The sequence below is a fragment of the Centruroides sculpturatus genome, unplaced genomic scaffold (genome assembly GCF_000671375.1).
Source record: "Centruroides sculpturatus isolate CEXI.00-Female unplaced genomic scaffold, Cexi_2.0 scaffold393, whole genome shotgun sequence".
NCBI classification, from domain to species: domain Eukaryota; kingdom Metazoa; phylum Arthropoda; class Arachnida; order Scorpiones; family Buthidae; genus Centruroides; species Centruroides sculpturatus.
In genome coordinates this window covers 148,638-171,891 of record NW_019384611.1, presented here as the reverse complement: position 1 = coordinate 171,891, position 23,254 = coordinate 148,638, and the positions used below count along the sequence as shown (strand labels likewise).

General features: G+C 27.7%; 1 protein-coding gene across 1 annotated transcript in view; it reads right to left on the bottom strand.

Annotated features, from left to right (window-relative positions):
- Window positions 1-5,582: 5,582 nt before the first annotated feature.
- LOC111625256 overlaps window positions 5,583-23,254 on the bottom strand; it is a 73,731-nt gene continuing 56,059 nt past the window's right edge. Inside the window, exons 3-7 of the mRNA XM_023368361.1 lie at window positions 21,141-21,269; window positions 18,513-20,960; window positions 18,200-18,443; window positions 12,458-12,679; window positions 5,583-5,987 (exon numbers count right to left, since the gene is read on the bottom strand). Of these exons, the coding sequence (XP_023224129.1) occupies window positions 5,950-5,987; window positions 12,458-12,679; window positions 18,200-18,443; window positions 18,513-20,960; window positions 21,141-21,269 (3,081 nt within the window). The 3' untranslated portion in view covers window positions 5,583-5,949. The remainder of the gene's footprint in view (window positions 5,988-12,457; window positions 12,680-18,199; window positions 18,444-18,512; window positions 20,961-21,140; window positions 21,270-23,254) is intronic.

The window sequence follows — 23,254 nt, the reverse complement described above, 5'->3', positions numbered from 1 at the left end:
TTAAACTTAAATACATAAATAATATTGATAGAATTAAAAAGTGAGGAAAACTATGGAAATCATTATTTAAATATNCTGTAGTTCTTTCAACATTAACCTTTTGATTTAAAATTTAATTAATTTTTAAAATTTCTTTAAATAAAGAAATAATTTCAATTGAAATAAAAAAACTTTTCTGTTTTGTTACAGATTACATTAGTACAAAGATCTTACATATAAAGAAATATAGTCAACTCAATCGCAAAACTGAAACCGTAGTACACAGGGTTTAAGCTGTCGCTAGTTTTTTCGCTAAGATACCACAAGAGTTTGGATTTAGTGCAACTTGGCACATTTCTTGCACATTTTGCTAAAAACCTAATGTTTTCCAAGTGGTTAACACATCTTAAAATTGTTAGTTTTTAAGATGTTTTAACTAGTGATGGGAAAATACCAAAATTTCTCTCAATTCTGATTCTTTTGAATACTTTCTAAAGTTTATTTTAGTTTAAAAAAATTAACAATTTACACTGCAAGCACAGTACTTTCATTAATTAATAAACATTGAGCTTAAGAATGGAAAATGATTGGAAAATCCAGAATCAATCTTTCAAAAAAAAAAAACCAAAAATTCTTCATTTATATGTACACATGCTTTTATTGTGTAGTAGAAAATAAATTTGTAATCTTATTGCAGATACATTTAATATTGCAACACTACTACTAAACAAATTACAGCTAATTTCCTTTTACTTGAAAAAAAAAACTATCCCATTGTGTCATCTAAGGTTGTCTTCTTTGAAAACTGTTTCGTTGGCCAACACAATGACTGGGGGAGGGTAATGAGAAGATGCACTTCTTTTTTAATGCTTCTCACAATCAGCATGCCTCGTAAGTGCATTATTCCGTAATACTTAACACTAAATGAGGTTTGGCAAATGATGCAATGAGTTGAATGAATATCATCATCACCACGAATTAACCAAGTTTTGAATTCATTCACTCAAGCCATATTTTCCTAAATTTACAATTACATGTACTTATTCAAGGAAAAAAGAATGAAATGAATGCCTAGACTGATTCATCTTAAAAAATCAACTTTTAAAACTCAAAACAACAGTAAATTTAGTGCGAAAAATTATTTTTACTTAAAATTGCATGAAACACATTTGAAAATTTAACATATTACATCATCTTTTAAGAATTATAACAAAAACTTTAATTGTTAGTTATAACGAGAAAGTCGTTTTATCATTACAAAACGCTTCTGTATAGGCTGAAACTAATTTAGCCTAAACAACACCTTATATACTTTTTACAGCAACACTTTAATTTCTATAAAATAATGTTTTTGACCCTTTTCACAGGTCTGCATCAGGTTTAACAAAAAGATTTGAACTGTCTTCTTAAACAGTGCAAATCTTCTTGTTAAACTGATGCAGATTTGTGAAAAGAGTAAAAAATGTTCATTTAAACAAATTAAAGTGTTGCCAAAAAAGTATTTGAGGTGTTGTTCAAGCATTTTACCATTACAAGTACACATACTAAATATTAAAAATAATTTTATCTAATATTTTTTCAATTAAATATACTTTTGTTTATATTTTAAACTGTTTTGCTGAAACTTAAATATTTTTGTCGATCACTGGCTGCAATTTAAAATTGCTGGCCAAACCAACCCAATACTAAGCAGGTGACAGCTCTAACATCACCCTACCTCTCCTAAAATGGGACAGTTAGTACCAAGTGAATTTATCATCGCTCTGATAATGTGAAAGAAAAGTCCACCTTGACAGACATCATCTTGTGTATGGGGGCATCATCTATTATCTGTTTTGCAGACATGAAAATTTCTAATAAATGAATACTTAATTGTTAATATTGTAATTTTAAAAACAATTTCTGATATAGTGGGATTTGTTTAAAAGATCTGTTGCTGTCAGATGTAAGGATATGCCATTGGTTAAAGTTTATAAAATGATAGTTGTAAATGGCCTTCTCTCTGATTACTCTCGTATATCAACAGTTATTGAATTTGTTCTTTCACACCCAGTGCACACTGTCGAGTGTGAAAAGTTATGGTGAGATGACATTAACAAAAATGCCAATTGGAATCTGTCTTGATGTTTTACATCAAGACAGATTCCAATTGGCATTTTTGTTAATGTCATCTCACCATACTTGTTACTTATCAACTATGTTCAACTAATGTCATCTCACCATACTTGTTACTTATCAACTATATCAACTTGTTAAACATCTCCATAAATAATCCCAAGATGGAAATTTGATTTTCATTTTGCATTTGTTGCCTGGTGTGAATCAAAACCAAGAAGGATTGTTCAATAATGTATGATACTTGTGGATTGTAACAATAGGTTCATGGTTATGTTGGTAGTGCTACACTGTAATAATGTACAGTATCTATGAGAATAAACAAATGTTTAAACAATAATGTATTGTGTATTGTTCTAGGCAAGCTTCACAGATCAGAAATGTTAGCTATGGTTTCTAAAATTTTCCTACAACTTTTTTAAGTAAAATTATCTAAAATGCCTTAAACAACAGATTAGTAAAGTAAATGGGTTTTAGAATATACAGTGTTACCTCGGTATACGTCTGCTTTAGAATACGTCCAATTCAGAATACGTCCTGTTTGGACGAAACAAATTTTGCTCGGTATACAACATAATTCAATTATACGCACCATCTATGAACAAGTAGCACTATCCGTGTACTAGACCAGACTAGACGTTCGCAGTGCAATGGTTTATAACTTTGTTAAATTTCTTCTGATTTTAATTTGTAAGTAAAATTTTATTATTTTTATTAATCACGAATCGCAAAAAGGCAAATGAAAAGTGACAGAAAACTAAAAGAATGACTAGAATTACAATGGAACTGATAAAAGAGATTGTTGAAAAATATGAAGGTGGCACGCGTGTTCGAGATTTTAACTGTTGCCTACCATATTCCGAGGATGACGATATGGACAATTGCAAAAAATAAAGACATTATTAAATCTGCTAACGTTGCGAAAGGGGTTAAATCAATTTCTAAACAGAGATCGAAGACATTAGATCATGTCGAGAAATTGCTTTGCTTTGGATAACTGAAAAATAGTGCTGGAGACAGCGTATTGGAAGCAATTATTTGCGAGAAAGCTAAAAAGATACACGCTGATCTCACAAAAAATCAAGCAGGAACTAGCCAGGAAAGCGAGGTGTTTAAAGCCAGCCATTTTTTTTACACAAGAACGGATTAATCATTTTTACATTACTTCTTATGGGAAAGGTTGGTTTGGTATACGTCCAATTCGGTATAAATCCAAACATCAGGAACGAATTAAGGTCGTATACCGAGGTTCCACTGTATTACATTTTTTATATATGTATTTGTAAGAAAAATTTCCAGAAATTTTTATAATTAAATTTTATTAAGTAACAAAAAAGCCAATTTTGTAATATTTTATAAAAAAAATATATATTTATAGATCTAATATATCTTTAAAAATAGTTTTGGATGAAACCAGGGCTGTGGAGTTGCATAAAAATCTACCGACTCCAACTCAGACTCTGACTCCAACCAGGGGTGGACTTGTTACTGAAAGAGACACAGAAATTCTGATGTCATCACGTGACCTCAGAATAAAAGATTCAATAAATAGAGTTCTGATAAAGATAGAACGTAGAAACTTTTTATTCCAAAGCTAAAAGACTCCTCTAAGTAATATATAAATATGTATTCGATAATTGTTACTTTTCTTTCTGAAAGTGTAGCGCTCAGTCAAAAAATGACCCCTCCCAAATTTTTACATTTCTGGACTCAGGACACCTTGAAATTTCGAGATATGCAAAAGATTTGAGGTTTTTTCCTATATGTGTGGATGTTAGACTGTGTGTGTGGGGCATGATTTTGTTCACCCTGTTTGAAGTCTAATAATTTCTATGGTCAGAGTGGTCAGAACCAGAGTCAGATGGTTTAACACAGGAGTTAGTTATTAAGTGTCAAAGTCAGTGGCCTAGCATGGGTGTCAGCCGCCTGGGGCGGAAAAAACTTTCGCCGCCCCCTTATTTAGGTATCTCAATTTAAAAGACTAAAATTCAGTTTCGTCACAGAATAAGTAATGAAAAATTCTGTGCTCATTTCAATCGGTCCAAATCGTAGGCGTGACAAAAATATGAAATGAAATGGTTCAAATTTTTACAAGATATTATTATTATTTATTGTGAAATTTTGCCACCCCTGCCACCCCCACTACACTATGCTACTGGTCAAAGTGGTTGAACTAAATCATGTCCCCATATACATTCTAACATCTTAGTCAAGAACATCTTAACAGGTTTTACTGTACTATTATAAAATGCCAAAAAAGCTTACTTTAAGGATAGAGATGAGTTTTATTTTATATTTTTTTTTAATTTTGAACACTAATAACGAGTAAAATATTCATTAAGAGATATGACACATGACCTGTCTTCACCCTGTCGATCTTTAATTAAGAACCAAAATTTAATAGTATTAATGCCCCTTTATACGCAAGCTACAGTGCCACATTTCGTTTCTTAAACTTTACCCATTCTGAGATATTGTTTAATATCTCAGAACAGAAAATAAAGAAATTAAACAAATTAGATGCCAACACACACGCGCGTGAATTTTTCCCCTTTTATTGACTTTCTTGAGGGGTTCAGGAGGTCTCCAAACGTGTAGATTTGTAAAAAAAAAAAAAAAATTTGGAAGGTCAAATTTGATGTGATTCCAATACTTTTCCGTTTTATATACATAACAAGTTGGGAAGTAAAAAGGAGTCAGAGTCGGCGGATTTTTTGACGACTCCGACTCCGGCTAAAACACCAGAACTCCACGACTCCGACTCTGACTCCACAGCCCTGGACGAAACCAATAAAAATGAATGTAATAAAAATAAAAATGAAAGTATATTCATATACAAAGTACAAAAATAAAAAAAAAATTTTATATACAAATATATTATAGTTATAATCTTTGTTTTTTTTTTTAAATGTAATGTAGGTGTAAAAGAACTTGTAACCTGAAATGTATTAGTCAATTAGCCTACATCAATAAAGTAGAACAGCCAAAAAAAGTCTCTTGAAGTCCAAGTGAAAAAACATTCCCTATGTTCTCAGACAAGAAGCCAATATATAAGCTTGATAAATCTTATATTTGAAAAGAAGGACAAGAAGCAAATTTTTATTATAGTTATACTGTATGTAGAGATTATATAATTCATCTAAAATTTTTTGTAATTTTTTCAAGTTATATTATACAAAAATTAAGATAGTAGAAAAAACTTACCAAATACAGAAAATTTCTTCTTTTACATATTCACTTTGCATAAAAAGTCTCATTTCATCCAATGACAATATGCTAAATTATGGCATTTTTGTAAAGATATAATGTGAAAATATAGAATTATTTGAAACAAGAGAATACAGATTAAAAGAAAATAAAATTCAACACTCACCTCATATATATGATATTTACAACTTTCATCTTACATTTAGTAAAATTTAAAAGAAAAAATTACTATAAGACAATATTATGTAAGAAACTGTATAAAACATTTAAATAAAAGAAAATCCAGCAAAACACGCTTTATTAAACAGCAATGTACATTATACATGAAACTATACTTTATCATAGTACTTTAAAAAAGTCTATATAACATAATTATAAGTGATACACAATTATGTTACTCCATCTTTTCAATATATATGATGACTGACTACTTGAACATTTCCTTTTATGAAAAATTGCAATATTACCACACCAATATACAACAATAATAATGAATCATTTGGATAAGAAAAGAAATCACAAATAATATTCACAGCTTGTTGATAAACTATTAAATGATGTTGGTGCAAATGAATCTTCACAGATTTCATTTTAAAAGTATATGATAGATTATATCTTTAATAAACTTGGATATTTTTCAAATGAAATTTAATTCTGTAACTGGTCCTGCATTTCAATGTCCAAATCTGAAATAAAATACAGTATTATTATTTAGTAAAAAAAAAAATTTTGGGTAAATTTTTTTCTCTGTGTTGAAACTGTCCTTCATTAAATTATATTTTGAGACACCATGAAATGTTGATACTAGATATTGGACTTTTTCACATTAATTTTATTTTCTAATGTATTTCACAGTGTATAAACCAATTGTTTCAAATGCCAATATGCATTTCAGGCATTTGGAACAATTGTTTTATACACTATGAAGTACATCAGAAAATAAAGTGGATGTAAAAAGTCCAGTATCTAGTATTAACATTTCATGCTGTCTCAAAATATAAAATAAAAATGTTTCATAAACCATAAATATTATAATGCAATTACTGTATTTGAAAGCAAATTAATTTACTCAAAATGTAACATCTTTCATATATGACCTANAGCCCGTTTGGAGTCGACTGCGCATGACATACAACGACGGAAACGGGAAACGTGCATTCGAACTTACATATTTCGAATTTAAAGTTTTTACGAGCTGCATTTTCCATCAGAGATTCGAAAAAACCTGAAGAAGAACCGGTTAAGGGTTCGAAAACGTTAGTTTTGATTCGTTTTGGATCGTTAAGAGTTAGTAGACACACCGGTAACAGGTTAGAAAGAGGTAATTATATTACATATATGACCTAGTTTCTTGGCACTATAATCAACAGTTGATATAGTAATTTCAAATTAAATGGAGAAATTGAGCTCTGTGTATTAATACTCTGTTGTATGTGAATACTATATTTTTTTCTTTTAATAAAAACTATTTTGAATAATTGAGTTTCTACTGAATTTATAGGATTGAAAGTGTCGAAAAATAATTGTAGTCTTGGAACAAATCTATATACAGATATTTTTATATATAAATAGCAATTAAATAATTTTACATAGGTTATATTTATATTCTCAGAAATTATTTTTATCGTTCCTTCTTTAAACATATTAAAATTTCATTTATATCATTCAAAAGAACAATAATAATGAGGCATTTTATATCATTGATAAATATTAAATGAATTTCTATAAATTTTTTAATAATTATGTATTTTATTGTGATTAATGAAAGCAAGACCATGATCCATATTTAATCTATTTACATAAAAAATTTATATATTAAATAAATAATTTTATAAATAAATTTTCAAACTTTCATGAATATGAATTCTAATTAAACTTTTTGTTTTCCTAACTAATAGAAAAATTAAGTAATATGTCATTGAAATATATTTCAACTGAATGTTTTCTCACATATATATATACAGAGTGATTCTAAATATATGCAACAAATTTCAGTTGCTGATTCTTCAAATAATTTCAACTGTAAAAGTGCATATGAACATATGTTCAAAACAATAGAATTGTAATAACTGTTGAAAATGACTACTGCCAATTGTAATACAAAATTCTATCCTCTGCTGCATTGATTGATGCACACATTCACAAATATCAGGGGTGTGTCATTATTTCACACCATACAACAATTTGATTCCATAATTCATCAACATTTTCAATGGAGCCACATATTAAAATCCTGCGACTTTAAAACGATGCCATTTTGAACATATGTTCACATACACTTTTATGATTGAAATTATTTGAAGAATTAGTCCAAGATTTTTCACATATAGTTAGAATCATCCTGTATATACATGAAAAATATTTATTTTTTAATTTTTAAATTAATTTTTCCACCTCATTATAACTGATAAATAAGAACCAAATACAAAGTAAATCAAAAGTTATTTTCAGATTTTTTTGCTTATAATTTTTAAGAATGTATAATATAGATAAAGTAAAAATATTGTATATTCATGCAGGTGGCATGTAATCTGTAAACATATTATTAGAAAAGAACTAAAACCTATGCATAACTAACAGCAGTATATACTCTCAAGTGACAATAAAACCATGACCCTATTAAACTCATAATTTTAAATTGATTTCTTTGCAGATAACTTATAGGTTGTCCATATGAAAATACAGTATATTGAATCCCTTACATTTTATTTACACTGCAGTAGACTGTTTATTTTAATCACATATCATTATCAGTCATTTAATGCTATTAAAATTAGCAAGACCCAAATCATATACGTTAAAATACACTTATAAAACTTAATTTATTGTAATCAGAGTTTGGTTATTGTTATCACCAGTCGTAACCAGTGCTTTGAATTTTAAACCTTAATCATTATTTGTTCATAACACAATAGTTTAAATTGCTAATCTTTCTTATTCTATAATATGCTAGCTATTGTTTTAACAGCAACTAGTGATTAACAGATGGTAGCAAGCAAACATTACTGGATAAATTACATAATAATAATAACAATAAACAAATCTTTAAGTTATACATTTTTTAATTGCTCTTACATATTGTTTTAATATCAGAATCAATAAAACCAGAATTTTCTCCAATTGTAGTCTTTTTAAGTGCTATCAATATAAATAAGTCTCAAAGTGATTACATTAAGTAGATTCTACTGCATTTGTGAAAAAGTTATGTAATGATTATCTACAGAATTTTGAAGAGAGTTATGAATAATACCTTATTACTTTGAACTTAGCTGCACTTTTTATTCCAATTTTTAAGACATAAAATTAGAGTGCAGCTTAAATTCAAAGCAAATACTTTAACTTCTTATTTCTGCCGATTCCCCACTCCCCAACAATTGGGTCTTTGCTTTATGCTCTACGCATGCACATAGTATTACGATCGTTGATAGCAGTTTATTCAGTGGTTCCCTGTTCACACTTTTTAAATTTAATCCAGTTGCTGTTTGATAGCAGCTGTGTAGAATCAAATTTTAAATTAGTTTATTACTTGCACTCACCAATAATGGAAAAATGGTTTACATATAATGCTGAATTCACAAAGTTATATTGTGTGCCAAAGAAAGTGGAAATCATGCAGCCAGTAAAAGATTTACGATTGAACAAAAAAATATGTGTTGTTAGAGAGCTATAAAGAAAAAGTAATTTCAGTGTAAAAAAGACAGAAAATCATTCTCAGGACCTAAAATAAGAAAGATACCCTGCAACTGATTCAAATCATACATATAAAATCATTATTATTTTTTTATTATTTTTTCCAATTTTCTACTCCTACTGCAGCTTAAATTTGAAGGCGGCTTATATTGAAGTAATATGGTATATTGAAAACAGGAAGAATTTCAAACACAGTGAAGCTAGCCATTATAAGACAAACTTTTTCATAACTAACATAAATAAAATGCTATCATATGGAATTTATTTATATTTTTATTTACCACACTCTTAAAAGTTATAAATAAATAAAAATAAATTAGATTGTAATTTTGGTATGCTCTATAATCCAACTAGTTTTACGTGTCATTTAATTTCTTTAATATAGTTAATATTTTTGAAGTGCTTTGAAGTTATATTCAGAACATTCAATACTAAAATATTTCTTTCATATAATTTATTTATTTATTTCATTAAATTTACAGGAAAAGTCTGGATAGACAGTTGATTTCCACCCTGACAAAAACATATATCATAAAAACAAACAATACCCCTTAAAACAAAAACAAACAAAAAAATAAAAAAACCAAGTAACAAATCTTAAAATAGATACAGTACTTCTTCACATTTCAATTTAAAATCAAATAGATCAAGATGTAAAAATTCATCAAAATTATTAAGGTTTCATGATATACAGTAAATGAAAGACCATTGGGATATATTTAAATGATAAAAAGCAGTAAAATCAAAAGTGAGCAAAGTTTTCTCAATGGAATTTGGATTGAAAGCCAATCTTGATAAATAAGAATAAGACCATTAAAATATTTGTAATATATTAATTGGTCAAAATATTTAATTCTCTCAAAGAAAGAAAGGTAGCCCAGACAAATTCTAGAGATATTAGAGTCAATAGCGAAAGGCAGGTTACATATTTTGTTAAACATAAGGTAAATCTTATTAATAGTAGAAGTAATCTTGTGTAAAAGGGAAGGTGCCGTCATAGACCACATGGACAATCCATAATCAATGCAAGATTGAAAATTAGCATAAAAATGGTCTGCAATGACCTTTTATTAAAGATGGGATTACAAAATTGCCATAAAATACCATGTCTGATAGCCAGGCATTTAACTAGTTTATCAATATGATTTTTGAAAGTAAGTTTAGTGTCAAAAACTATGCCTAAATCGCTAATAGAAGTTACGTAATTAATTAGATTACAACAGATGTAAAAAACAGGTAATGGAGGATTATGAATCAAAGCATAATACATAACCATTGTTTTCTCTATATTAATTTTCAGGTTTGCAGATTTAAACATATTTATTAATAAATAGATATCAGACTGTAAGATAGATAGATCAGAACAGATTAATTTTATCATTGGCATAAGCTACAATATGAGATTTAAGTTGACAGAGAAGATGATTTAAATACTTTGAAAACAAAAGGCCACTAAAAATAGATCCTTGTTGGATACCACATAAAGGAACAAAATCAAGAAAAGTATAATCACCTATTTTAATTTTATAAGTTCTTAATAAGAAATAATTACTGAACCAAGAATAAATCACAGGATAGATATCATATTTACATAATAAGTTAAGAAGGATATCAGGTAATACAGAATTGAATGCACTACTTATATCAATATATACTATGTAACAAGGCTGCTTATTTTCAAAATCATTAATTATATAAGACAAAGTTTGTAATAAATTCATTGTTGTTGAATGGTGGTGAATGCCACAATGTTGAAAAGAAAGGAGTTTACTAGATAAAGGAGAGTAGATTCTACAGTATATGCAGATTTCAAAAATCTTTTAACATTGCAGGGGAAATGTAATGGGTCAAACAGTGTTTTCATCTGTTTTTGGAATTGGAATAATTGTTGATGTGATCCATTGATTGGGAACATAACTAGATCAAATGTAATGAGAAAAAAATTTTGAAAGTATAACAGCAGAAATAGATTGCACAGCTGGAATATGATGTAGACTGAAAGTAGATGTATTAAGTATATTAATAGCATAAGAGACTTCTAAAAATTAGAATGAAAAAGAATGTTTGCAAAGAAAAAGTAAGTGGTTTGTAATTGGCTTCTGGAATAATATTAACAAGTTTTTGTTTAAGATTAAGATAAATATCATGTACTTGATTATCATGAAACATAAAAGTCTTATTAGGAGTATTCCTAGAGAACTTCGGTATGAAAGCCCAAAAAGTCTTGGAATCAGGAGGCAAAAGAATTAACTATTCTATTAAAATAATTTTAAAAAGACAATAAACATTACTTATGATACTGTTTTTGTATGACTTGATATAGGTATAAATCTCTTGAATTGCCAGATTTTTTCCACTTGTACCATTGTTTTCTATGAATATTACATAGTTTTTTAATATGAGCAGAAAATCATTTATATGAATAAACATTGCTTTTTCATAATTTTAAATACTTTTCAATGGCTGAACTTAAAATATTATAGGTCAGATTGGTAATAACAGCAACTGGCAAATGAGAAGATTCTAAGAATGGCCAATACATAAATATCTAATAGCAGCTTTTTGATTAAACTGTGACCAAATACTAACTTTAATGAAACATTTAGTTTTATAAGGGTCAGAAAAAATTGAAACATCTAAACAAATAGCTAATCAGAGGCAAAACTGTTGGTAAGAGATGTAGCTATGGAGCATTTATTTAAAAATGCCAGATCAAAATAAGAATTACAACAAGGAGGAGATAAAATCTTTCTCATGATAATTCTAACATTATAATCCCTTGGGAAAGTTGAAAAATAACATATTTCATTAAAAAAAAAAAGGCTTCAGCAAGATCTAAATTACAAAAACTTGGACCAGAAGTAGTCCAGAAAACATTGGATAGATTAAAACCTCCACAAAGAATAAGCCTCTGGTTATGTATAGATTCAAGGGAGCATAGAAAGCAGTATAAAGTTTGAAAAATACTCATTCTTTTAGAATGAGGAGCATAAATCAAAATAATAATCAAATGGAGATCTGGAATGTTAACAGCTAGAATGGAGTCCCAACATTCAAAACTTTTGAATACATAAAGTGATATAGGTAATAATAATATGCCACTGTCTCTGATTTTGATGGGTAAGAGAAAAAATTGAAAACCCATTTGGTTAATAAAATTGGTAATGTCATATCAACAAGAATGTAAAAATCAAAATCATTGTTATAATACTAGATAAAGTTATAAGCTTATTATTTATTGATCTGACATTCTGGAGGAAAATTCTGAATGAGTTATTAGAAAAATACATAATATCATGTAAGTATCAGAAATAATTCTTATATAAAAATTAAAAGTAAACATGACAGAACAATGATAAATGCGACAAATACGAAAAACAAAGAAACAACCCAGTAATATTATCAAAGTAATATTACAATTTATATTTAATTAAAGACACAAATAATAATTTTAAATAATTCTTACCTATATTGTTTTTTTCTGTTTCATTATCAGTTGATAAATCATTTGAAAATGAATTTTGATTGTTCAATTCATTATTACAAATTTCTTCATTTCTTAAATTTAATTCAGATATATTAGAAGTCTGTACTATTATTCTCTCTTCAAATGTACTAGAAAATTCTGTCATATTTTCTAATGGTTTTGCCTCTTCTATTGTTTTTTCTAGTACTTGCAATGAAGAATCTATCAAGAGATATAAAAAAATACTAAAAAATTAAATTGGATTTTTAAATATACTTAAATTATTTTATTTATTTATGATTAGTATCTAAAATAACTTAAATATTTTATATATATAAATCAAATTTCTTAAAATCAGTCAGGTTTAGCATTTTAGGTAATCCTTTTTCATATACTATAGAAATATGTATAATTTCAATTAAACTTTAACTAACTTGTGAAACATGTATAATAGAAAAAGTTATAAAGCTTATTTCAGCAAATATATTTGTTTAAATGAGAGCATTGTAAATGATAAACAAAATTACAAATAAAATAATAACAATTTTTGTTGGAATTTATCAACATAAGTGTTACCTCAGCAGTATATACAGTGAACCTTGTTTATATGTTTCAAAGGAAACAGAAAAATATTGTACAAGTGAGAAATACATACAAATAAATTATTTTTGAATTGCTTTCAGAGTGAATATAGTCATAAAAAAGTGCAATACAACACAAATAAAACTATACAACTGAATTTGTGTGTAATTCTTGACAAAGAAGTTTCAATTTTCTATATATATATATAATAAATTGAACAACATTTAAAAGGAAAAGTAAACAATGTGAAATTAAGTCATGCACTTAAAAAAAAGAAATCCCACCAGTAGCCAAACAGATAAAACCACTGAACACTGGTAGTTAGTCATGCCTTACCAACAATTGTGAACACTGGCAATGTGGAGTTTTCCAGGTTTTCTTCATGTTAGTACACCTAAATAAGGGCAAGTTTTCCATAAAAGACTTCCCAGAAAGCATTCTTTCCTCAGCAGATCACCTATGCATCCCATTCACTTAAATGAAGAAAACCAAAAACTTTTAAAAATTGACCAAGTTTTATTTGTTTCTCATTTTTCTTGATGGACTTATCACACACTAATACAGTATGTGCCATCGGAGGTTTCCTTCTGTCAAAAGCCACATGAAAGAATGAAGAGTCATTCTAAAAGTGAATACATAATTTGCCTTTTCACTTTTTTTAATAACCACTTTAAATTTTTCCATTTCAAAGGCATAAGTGAGAAAAAGTGCTGAAGAATACTAAAAAAAATATGACATATAAGTGAAAAATCATATAAATGAAACATATAAAGTATTTTAAAATAGAGAATGTACCATGCAGAAAATATTTAATGTGCAACTGAAAAATGTATAAATGGAGTTTGGCTGTAACACCTACAGTGGTCAAACTATGGATTGGGAGCTAGTTATGATTCTTCTAGACCCATAGTTCCCAATTAGTGGTACCCCTGGGAGTATGCAAAATTGCATGAAGGGGTATGCGAAGCAATCTAAAATCGGTCGATTTAAAAGTTAAATGCATGAGATGAAGCAATCAAAAAATAATGGGTGGACCATCAAAAATTCGGCAATTTACAACATGATGTCGAATGCACAAATTTGTTTATTTATAACTAAAAATATTCTTGAAATTTCATCAAAAAATACATTTGTGACAATACCTAAATGAAATTCTTATGCAAGAAACAAAAATTGTTTCTTGCATATTATCATGTCAGCGAAGCGGCAATAAAATATTTACTACCATTTTTTGCACAACATATCTCTGCGAGAGCAGATTTTCGGCTATGACAAACATGAAAACTAAACATCATCACCGACTTCAACTCGAAGATGACTTGAGACTGAAGCTGACCAAAAAGCAACCAGATTTTACAAAGTTGTGCAAAGAAAATCATGCACATTTGTCATATTAAAATTAAATAACCTTATGTTATTTTCATTATTATTAGAATTGTATTTTAAAGGTAATAAATGTAAAAAACTTATTCTATTTACCACTAGCTGTCTACCTACAGCTTTGCCCACATTATATCGAATTTTCTCGTGGGAGTAAGATATTTTCTCACAGTAAAACGTAGCCCATATCCATCTTCAACATATAAGCTATCTCTGTGCCAAATTTTATTAAAACCTGTTCAGTGGTTTAGACGTGAAAAGGTAACAGACAGATAGACAGAATTACCTTCAAATTTATAATATTAGTATGGATTAATATGAATTTCTGCGAGGTACGCGAGTTTGAGCTCTTTCTTGAAGTGGTACGCAGGACTAATTGGGAACCACTGTTCTAGACCCTTGCTGCAGCTACCATATACTTATGCAATTTCCTTTTATAAACTTGGTAAGTACTAATTAAAATGCCTCAATGTCCTTTTTTCTTAGTAAAATATAAATTATCGTCTATAATAACGTATCTTCTATTACCAGGACTTATTATACTGGCACTACAGAAATATTACAAAGTTTTACAGAAAAACATTTTTTATTTTACTTAATATACCTGTAATATAACACGTATATTAAGATACACCATTAGAATCAGTAGATACTCCAAAAAGACGATCTAACATCTGTTTTGCTGATAAAATTAACAAGGTCTTAGTTGGTAAGGCTGGCAAACTTTTTTCACTTGGGAAAGTTGAAACTTTTCCACAATTCTTTCCACTATTGAGATATTGTATGAGGCCAGTCAGTTTGACATTTCTTCTCTCTGCTATGCGTCGAATAAACGACTCTTTTAGTCTTCTTGAAAAAGGTGTGTTTAGTTGATTTAACTCATTTACAATAAAAGAAAAAATACCTTCCGATGAAAGTAAAGTCGATCCTCTGTTGCCAAGCTTTTCTGCTCCAGCTTTTAATGGCTGCAGTGATGCCACGATGTCACGAATTACAGTAACTTCTTGTTTGTCAAGATCAAAATTGTCCGTATCTTTATTACAGTCAATGATTGCTTTCGATATGGATGATCTTATTTTAATAAATCGCTCTAACATGGCTAAAAGGCTATTCCATCGGGTTTTGGAATCCAGAAATAAGTGCAAATTTTTCCCATGTTCCTGTTCAACGTATTTTTGTAAGATGTTATTCTTTAAAGGTGATTTGCGAAAAAATTTTGCTATTTTTCTAACCTTATTAATGATTTGAGAACAGACGATTTCATTACCTAGTGTGTCATGTAATTCAAATGAAATATCTATATCGAAAGGATCTTCAGCCAAACGCTCACACAAAACACTTTCAAAATCAATACTATAACTAAAGTCTTCTTCATCTTTCTCAATATCGTCATTGCGCTCTTCATCTTCAGTTTGAATTTCTTCAGAAAGAGGGACTGCTACTGAAGTNCTTATCGTGTTATGATCGCGAGACAGCACAGCGATAACACCGAGCGAGAAAATCGCGTTGTCAAAAAAGCTGCAATAACTTATTTGAAATTAATTGGGATTGGGCCGGTCATTGAAACCAGGAGAAAAAGATAGAATGTGTAGTATTATGGTAAAGGTTAAACATTCTACATTGTTATTTTATTCAATTGCAAGTGTGCTCATAATAATTGCGAGAATACAGAGCTCTCACTCTGCCAGAGAATTCACTGCAGGTGGTAGTAAGGTATTGTTTTTCGCAAAATTTCTGTTAAAAATATATATATATATATATATATATATAAATTTTTAAAACCTTTGTTGGAATCACTTCAGAACGTATCAATTGAGGATTACTACAAAGTCCGCAGTTCAACAATTATTTATTTTTGAGACATATAAACAAAAAAAAACTAATAAGCAGGCTTAAATTAATAAATACAAATGCATTCTGGCATTCTGACAGTTTATGAGTTAATTATACTTTCTATTCGTAAAATTTCTTCAATCTTAACACAAAATAAGAAAAAAGTAAACTTTTAAAAAATTTGCGGGATTTCCCGGGATGAGAAAAATTTCCCAAGATATTTCCCGGGGTAAAAAAATAGCCAGGATCCCATTTGAGAAACCCTAATTTAGACCAATCAGAAGACAAAATGACATCTGCCTATGTTCATGTTAGGTGCCAATTTATTTGAAATAAACTATAGTAGTTCAGAAATGACATAAAAATATACTATATAAAGTTTTCCAAAAACAGCCAAATATGTACACAAATGTTATTAAAAATAATAACTATCATTAAATCTATGCCAATTGATGATAGAGACTTATTATTATTATTATTGATATTAAGTTTTTATTTTATTTTTCTTTTGTCGTCAGCATTGTATCTATCATAATGACTGAATTGTCTAACTATATGAGGCAGCATAAAATTTTTCAAGCTCTATTCAAAGCCAGTATGTTCCAATTTATTTACAATATAGAATGATGCAGTGTTTTTAATGTATTCATGAATGTTGTATTTAGAATACAACATTCACAACTTTATGTAATTTCTGACTTATAATCTAATTTACAAGTAAATTTGACAATTTAAATCTAATTTTATTTTATTTGTTTTTTTCCTTTACAGTATCTGAAAGTGTACTTCCATTCAATTTTGAATATTGGTATCAAGTAAACAAGTGGAATGATTAAAATTTTCAGTTACTCAACCTAAAAATAATTCAAAGTCAAATAAATCAAGAAATATTGAATAAATAAAATACATTATTAATTCTCAAATATTAAATACAGTAGAGCATTGATTTTCCGAAACAATTTGGGACTGGGGTTGTTTGGATAATTGATCATGTATGAAAAATATATTAACCTATCCCATGTTGAAATTTTTCTCTGTTGATGTCACTTTGCATTAAATTTTCATCAATGTTAAGCCTAACAAAAAAAATTTTTTTTAAATAATAATTGTAGCTATTGTATTGTTAAAAATTACTTCTTTATTTTGCACAAACAAAATAAATATATTGAAAAATATAAAAAACAAAAAAAAAAATAAAAAATAAATTATATTTCGGAAGTTAATCTAGTTTCAAAAATGTTCTGATTCAGCATGACACACATCCAACACTCAGTCCTCAGAAAAACACAACACAAAACAAACAAAACTCTTTCTTTTTCTTGAGTATATCTGGAGATGTCAGCCGCTTGAGCTATATTCTCCGACGAGCTGAAGCAAAACACATCACTCGCGATGGAGAGGAAAAAAGCCTCGTTCAAATACTGGCGTGTCCTTAAGTACCCTCTCAACGTGTGTTGTGCTGAATTGGAATGTTTTTGATACTAGATTAACTTCTGAAATATATATTTTTTTGTTTTTGTATTTTTCAATATATTTATTTTGTTTGTGCAAAATAAAGAAATAATTTTTAACGATACAATATGGTCGTGCCAGTGCTTCCAGCTAAAACACGCACACCTACAAAAATAATATTGGAGTAGCCCAGACAGCCAAATATTGCAGGGCCACAGCACTAGCAAAAATTTGAATGTGCCAACTGAATCACTTTCAGTTAACCAATGTTTCAGTTGATCAGTATTCGGATAATCGATGCTCTACTGTATAAAATAATTTAAGTAGTTCATATTCTGATGAGGTAACTACTTATTGTTTACCATTATTTCATTTCTTATACAAGTTTCACTGCAATGTATAACTTAATAATTACAAATGTTGAATTAAATATATCATCTTTAAATAGCATTTTATAAAAAAATTTGCATAATTTAAATTTTAATAAAAATGTACCTTTATTATTAATATCTTTGTTTTTAGAAATGTCTGTATTCATTAATATTTTAGATATTGATTGATTATGAAATTGATCAATTCTCTCAGATGACTGAAATGATATATCAGAACAGCTATCTGATTTTATTAAAGAATTATCTTTTTCTGATTTATCTTGTGTACAAATGGTACTTTTTTCAGGTATTTCTTCTATTTTATCAATTTCCATTGTTTCATGTTGTAAATTACTTAATTCAGTTTCCTATAAAAATTCAATTTATTAATAATTTAAAATAGAGTATCTAAATAAAATAAAACTAAGATTACTTACAGTTTGTGCAGATATTAGATTTGATTCAGATTCTAAACTAATTTCTAATTCTGCAGAATTTGAAAAATTAATATCTGTATGTAAATCTGAATTTGTATTTGAATTTGCATTACTATCTGTTTTTACTTGCAATATTTTTTCAGGGGTTGATTCACTGTTTATTTCTATTAAGTTTACATTATCTTCTCTATTTGAGTCAACATTTACATATTTTATGTTATCATCTGAAATTTCTTTAGCACTTTCACTAATAATTCTAACTTCCTTTTGCAAAATACATTTTTTATTATTCTCTCTTAAACTGGAGTTATCATTATCAACAGAATAATCATCACAATCCATATTCATTGATTTGGATGATTCTTCAATAATAACATTAATGACATCACTAGTTTCTACTAGGTCAAAGTCATTACTTTTTATGCATGAAATGTTAGATATACAAGGTTTAAAAACTGAATTATCTGTAACTTTTTCAGATATTTTATTTTCAGATAACATTGTGTTATTACTACGCATTTCTTCAAAATTAATTTTATGATGAACAATTTCATGTTCTTCATTAGATATTTTTGGTAAATTTTGAACTGTTTCAGATTCTTGCCCTAATGGTATTTTATATTCATTTGGTTTTTGTTCTGAAATGTTTTCTAAATTAATATTAACAGTTGATTCTCTTAACATTAATTTTTCACAACTAGACAATCCATCTTGAACATATTTTTTATTTTCTTCAAATGAAGAAACTAATGCAGAATCAAAACTGTCTCTATTATTTTCTTTTTTTAAAATAACTTCATTATTTATAGCAATTGAACTGATATTTGAATTGCTTTCCATTTCAGTAATTAGTTTTTCTTTCTGAAAAAGTTTGCTATCACTTGATTCTAGTTCACATTCAGTAGATTGTAGCTGATTAATTATTTTGTTTTCATTATTACAATCATTACTACATTTTTCTTCTGAAATATTAATAGATTCACTTTTATGATTATGATCTTGATCAACAATTTTGTCACAATCAACTTGTGAATTATGTTCAATATCCTCACATGGTATAAATTTGTTACTTTCTTTCTCTAAAGCCTCTATAGCAGCTTTAAATTCAATAAGAGATTCTTCAATTTTATTATTTTCAGTAGCTGGACTGCTATCAAATTTGATAATTACATCATGCTTTGTGTTTTTTTCTTTATCAAATTTACAATCATATCTTTCTTTATTAGAATCTGTGTATGATTCATTCTTTTTAGTTTCCTTTATGAGGGTTAACTCAACAGGATTTTTTATTTTTTCTGTCACTGTAATTTGTACAGGCTGAAGAATAGTTTGATTTTCTGTTTTTTCTTCATTTATGTTTGAAATTCCTTTAATTACTCTTATTTCAGAAATTTTAGATGTCTCTTCATCAATAAAATTATCATGTTTTTCTAAAGTTTCGGATTCTAAATGTATCTGTTTAAATGGATAATGAAAAGTTTCTTTCTCTGTGGATGAATTTTCTCTTAAAATAGAAAATTCAATATTTTTATCATCATCATCATCATCATCATCATCATCATCATCATTTATTACATCAATACATGATTCATTTAATTCTGTTTTAGCTGGTTGCTTTTCTTCAAATTTTCCAGCAAATGCTTGAGCAATATCCATTGCAGAAGGCAATATACCATCATCATCTGCTTTATCAACATCATTAAGATGTGGTTTCTGTTCATAAGATTCTGGCATAGGTTCAGGTCCATATACAACAAGAGGCTGTGCTTGATTCTTTTTCTTTCTTAAAGGAAAACTACTTTGCTGAATTGTTACTTTTACTTCATTTTCTTCTTCTTTATCTTTTTCATTTTTCTTAAATTTAGTATTATTCTTTTTCACAGGAATTTGTTTTTCAATTTTCTCATCTTTTTTTTCTTTTTCATCTTTTTTCTTCCAATTGAATTTTCCAAATCCAGATGGATCTTGCTTATTTACTAAAGCTGATCTAAAGTTTGGTGCTTTTCCTATAAAAATTACTGGGACAGCTTTAGTTTCTTTTTGAGTTGTCTTTATGTCTTTCTTCTGTTTATTAAGTTTTCCCTTATCACTAAGAAGAGTTAGTTTAATCCCTTTTGGTTTATCTTTATCGTCTGTTTTATTTGGAGTGGCATCTTTTGGAGGTATAATAGTAGTATCTATTGACAACTTTTTTAACTCTTTAGCACGTTCTGTAGCACATTCAACAGCATGTTCTTTTGCACGTTCTTTTGCACTTTCAATTTCTTTCTGTCGCCTTTCAGCTTCTCTCTTCTTTTTCATTTTAGTTTCATTTTCAATTTGCTGTCTTTTCTTTTCTTCTTTCTCCAATACTAATCTTTTTTTTTCTTCTTTTTCAGCTCGAGCTATGCCTGCTGTTTTATCAAGATTCCATCTTCTTTCATAAAATGGATTTAAAAGAGTATATTTCTAAACAAAAATAAATAAATAAATAATTCATTAAATTGTAATATTAAATACATAAAAGTTATTAAAATATTAATTATTTGAAAAAAATGCTTGAAATGCTCCTGCAATAGTCAGTGCAGAAAATACAAAAAAACTTTTTCATTAATATTAAATTATATTAAATTAATGTTTATTTCTTACTGTATAATTCCTGTTATGTGATGTGCTTTTAAGATGATCTTCAGCACAAGTTGCATCAGCCATAATTTCTTTACACAGAGAGCAATAGAAACCTTCCACTGGCATCAAAAACTGAACACCTTTCAGAATATTTTAAACTAGGTAAAATTTTCTTTAAAAAGCAAATTACAAATATTTGTGATGTAAACATTTTTAAAAATATAATTCAAAATTATTACACAAATTATAAAATTTTATTAAAATTTATGTACACATATTAAATTTAAGCACTTTACTTTTATATATTTAATTTTACCAATAACTTATTTATAACAATTAAATAAAAATATTAATTTTTTAATATAAATAGATTAATATAATTTGAATTGTGCATAATTATCATACTTTATTTATTCTAATGTGCCAATGAATCTAACATGCATCTGAGTTTCAAGACATCAAAACCAAAAAAAGTTGGTGTGAAAATGTAATATATGCTACTATATTGAAAATGCAGCTACAAAAAGTTGATGCATTTAAACAGCAATAAATGCAGTTTTTGAAAAATGTTTTGTTTTCATGTTTACAGTGCTTCACAATGCCCACATTTTTCAAATGTATTCAAATGTAATAATTTATGACTGCATTATTAGTTACAAAAGATCTGCAGACTAATACAAAATCACAGTAAAAATTGCCATACAATCAATGTTTTAAAAGCAAGATTTTACATCTGTATGCATAAGCACAAAATTTATCAGATATGTAGTATCACACTAAAATATTTGTATACATGTTCTTTGGCATAATGGATAATTCTCAACTTAACCCTTCTTCTCCCAACTGGCTCTACAAATTTTAGTGCTTCAGTTTGAAGACATCCAAGGCTAATATTAGTCACTGAAGGTCACTAAACACATTATTTTATAACTTTGTAAAATATTCAATTTTTATCAGACATCTATGGAAAAAATCCTGTGTAAACATTTCTTTGTGTAGTTTCTGATTATTTAGTTTTTGTTCATGAATGTCAAAAATTAGTTACAATAAAAATTAGTTTATTATCACTTACTGTTTGTAATATTTTACTATACTTTTACAATATATAAAATAATTTGATTTTATTCATTTAACTTTTTCAATGACATAGCTTGAAGTAAAAGTTTGTCTTTTACATTTTGATATAAGATTTATATATATATTGATGTATTTAATGTGGAGCAATTCTTATTTATATCAAAAAGTTCATGTTTACATTTTTCACGTCTATTTTATGTAATTTTACTCATCTAAAATTAACAAACTTCAATAGTTATCATAATCGTATTAAAAAGAATTGATCGTTTCGTATAAAATTTTTTAATGTTTATTATGAAAAAAGCATATGTTTAGAAAATTCAAATAATAAAAAACGACAATTTTCAAAAAAAATTGAGTTTTATACAAAAATTTATAATTTTATTTATTTATAATTTTTCCAAACACATGTATGAATTTGTTATTTGAGTTTCGTTATATTATTTTATAATTCTTATATATTTTCTTTTGATAAATCCTATACTGTATATATATATACACATACATATACAATAATACCCTGAACTTACGTAATAGGTGGGACCGAGCGATAACCACATAAGTCGGGGTATAATTTCGCAATTTGTCTAAAATCCAAGTCGGATGTATGTAAGCTAATAAATGTTCTTGTTAATCTTATCTCATCTTTTGATTCATTTATGATTACAAGAAATCACCACATAAAGTCTCTCAAGTCTCCGTAGATATAACAAACACAGAAATAAATAACAAAATAAATTGTAGCTATGTGTCGATTCTGCACGACACATCCGAACATGTAAGCTGAACAATAGTGTAGGGGAGCGAGTAATCAAGAGTTGCGTGGCACTCAAACAAAAGACGAATTGAGGAGATTTGAAAATCGCGTAACTCTGGGTTTGTGTAAGTTGGAGTAGCGTAAGTCGAGGTATTACTGTATATATCAACTTATCAAAAGAAAAAAAAACATAAGCATTATAAAACAGTAAAATGAAATTCAAAAAACAAAAAACACATGTGTTTCCTTTGAAAAAATTGTAAATAAATAAAATTATAAAATATATTATATAAATATATAT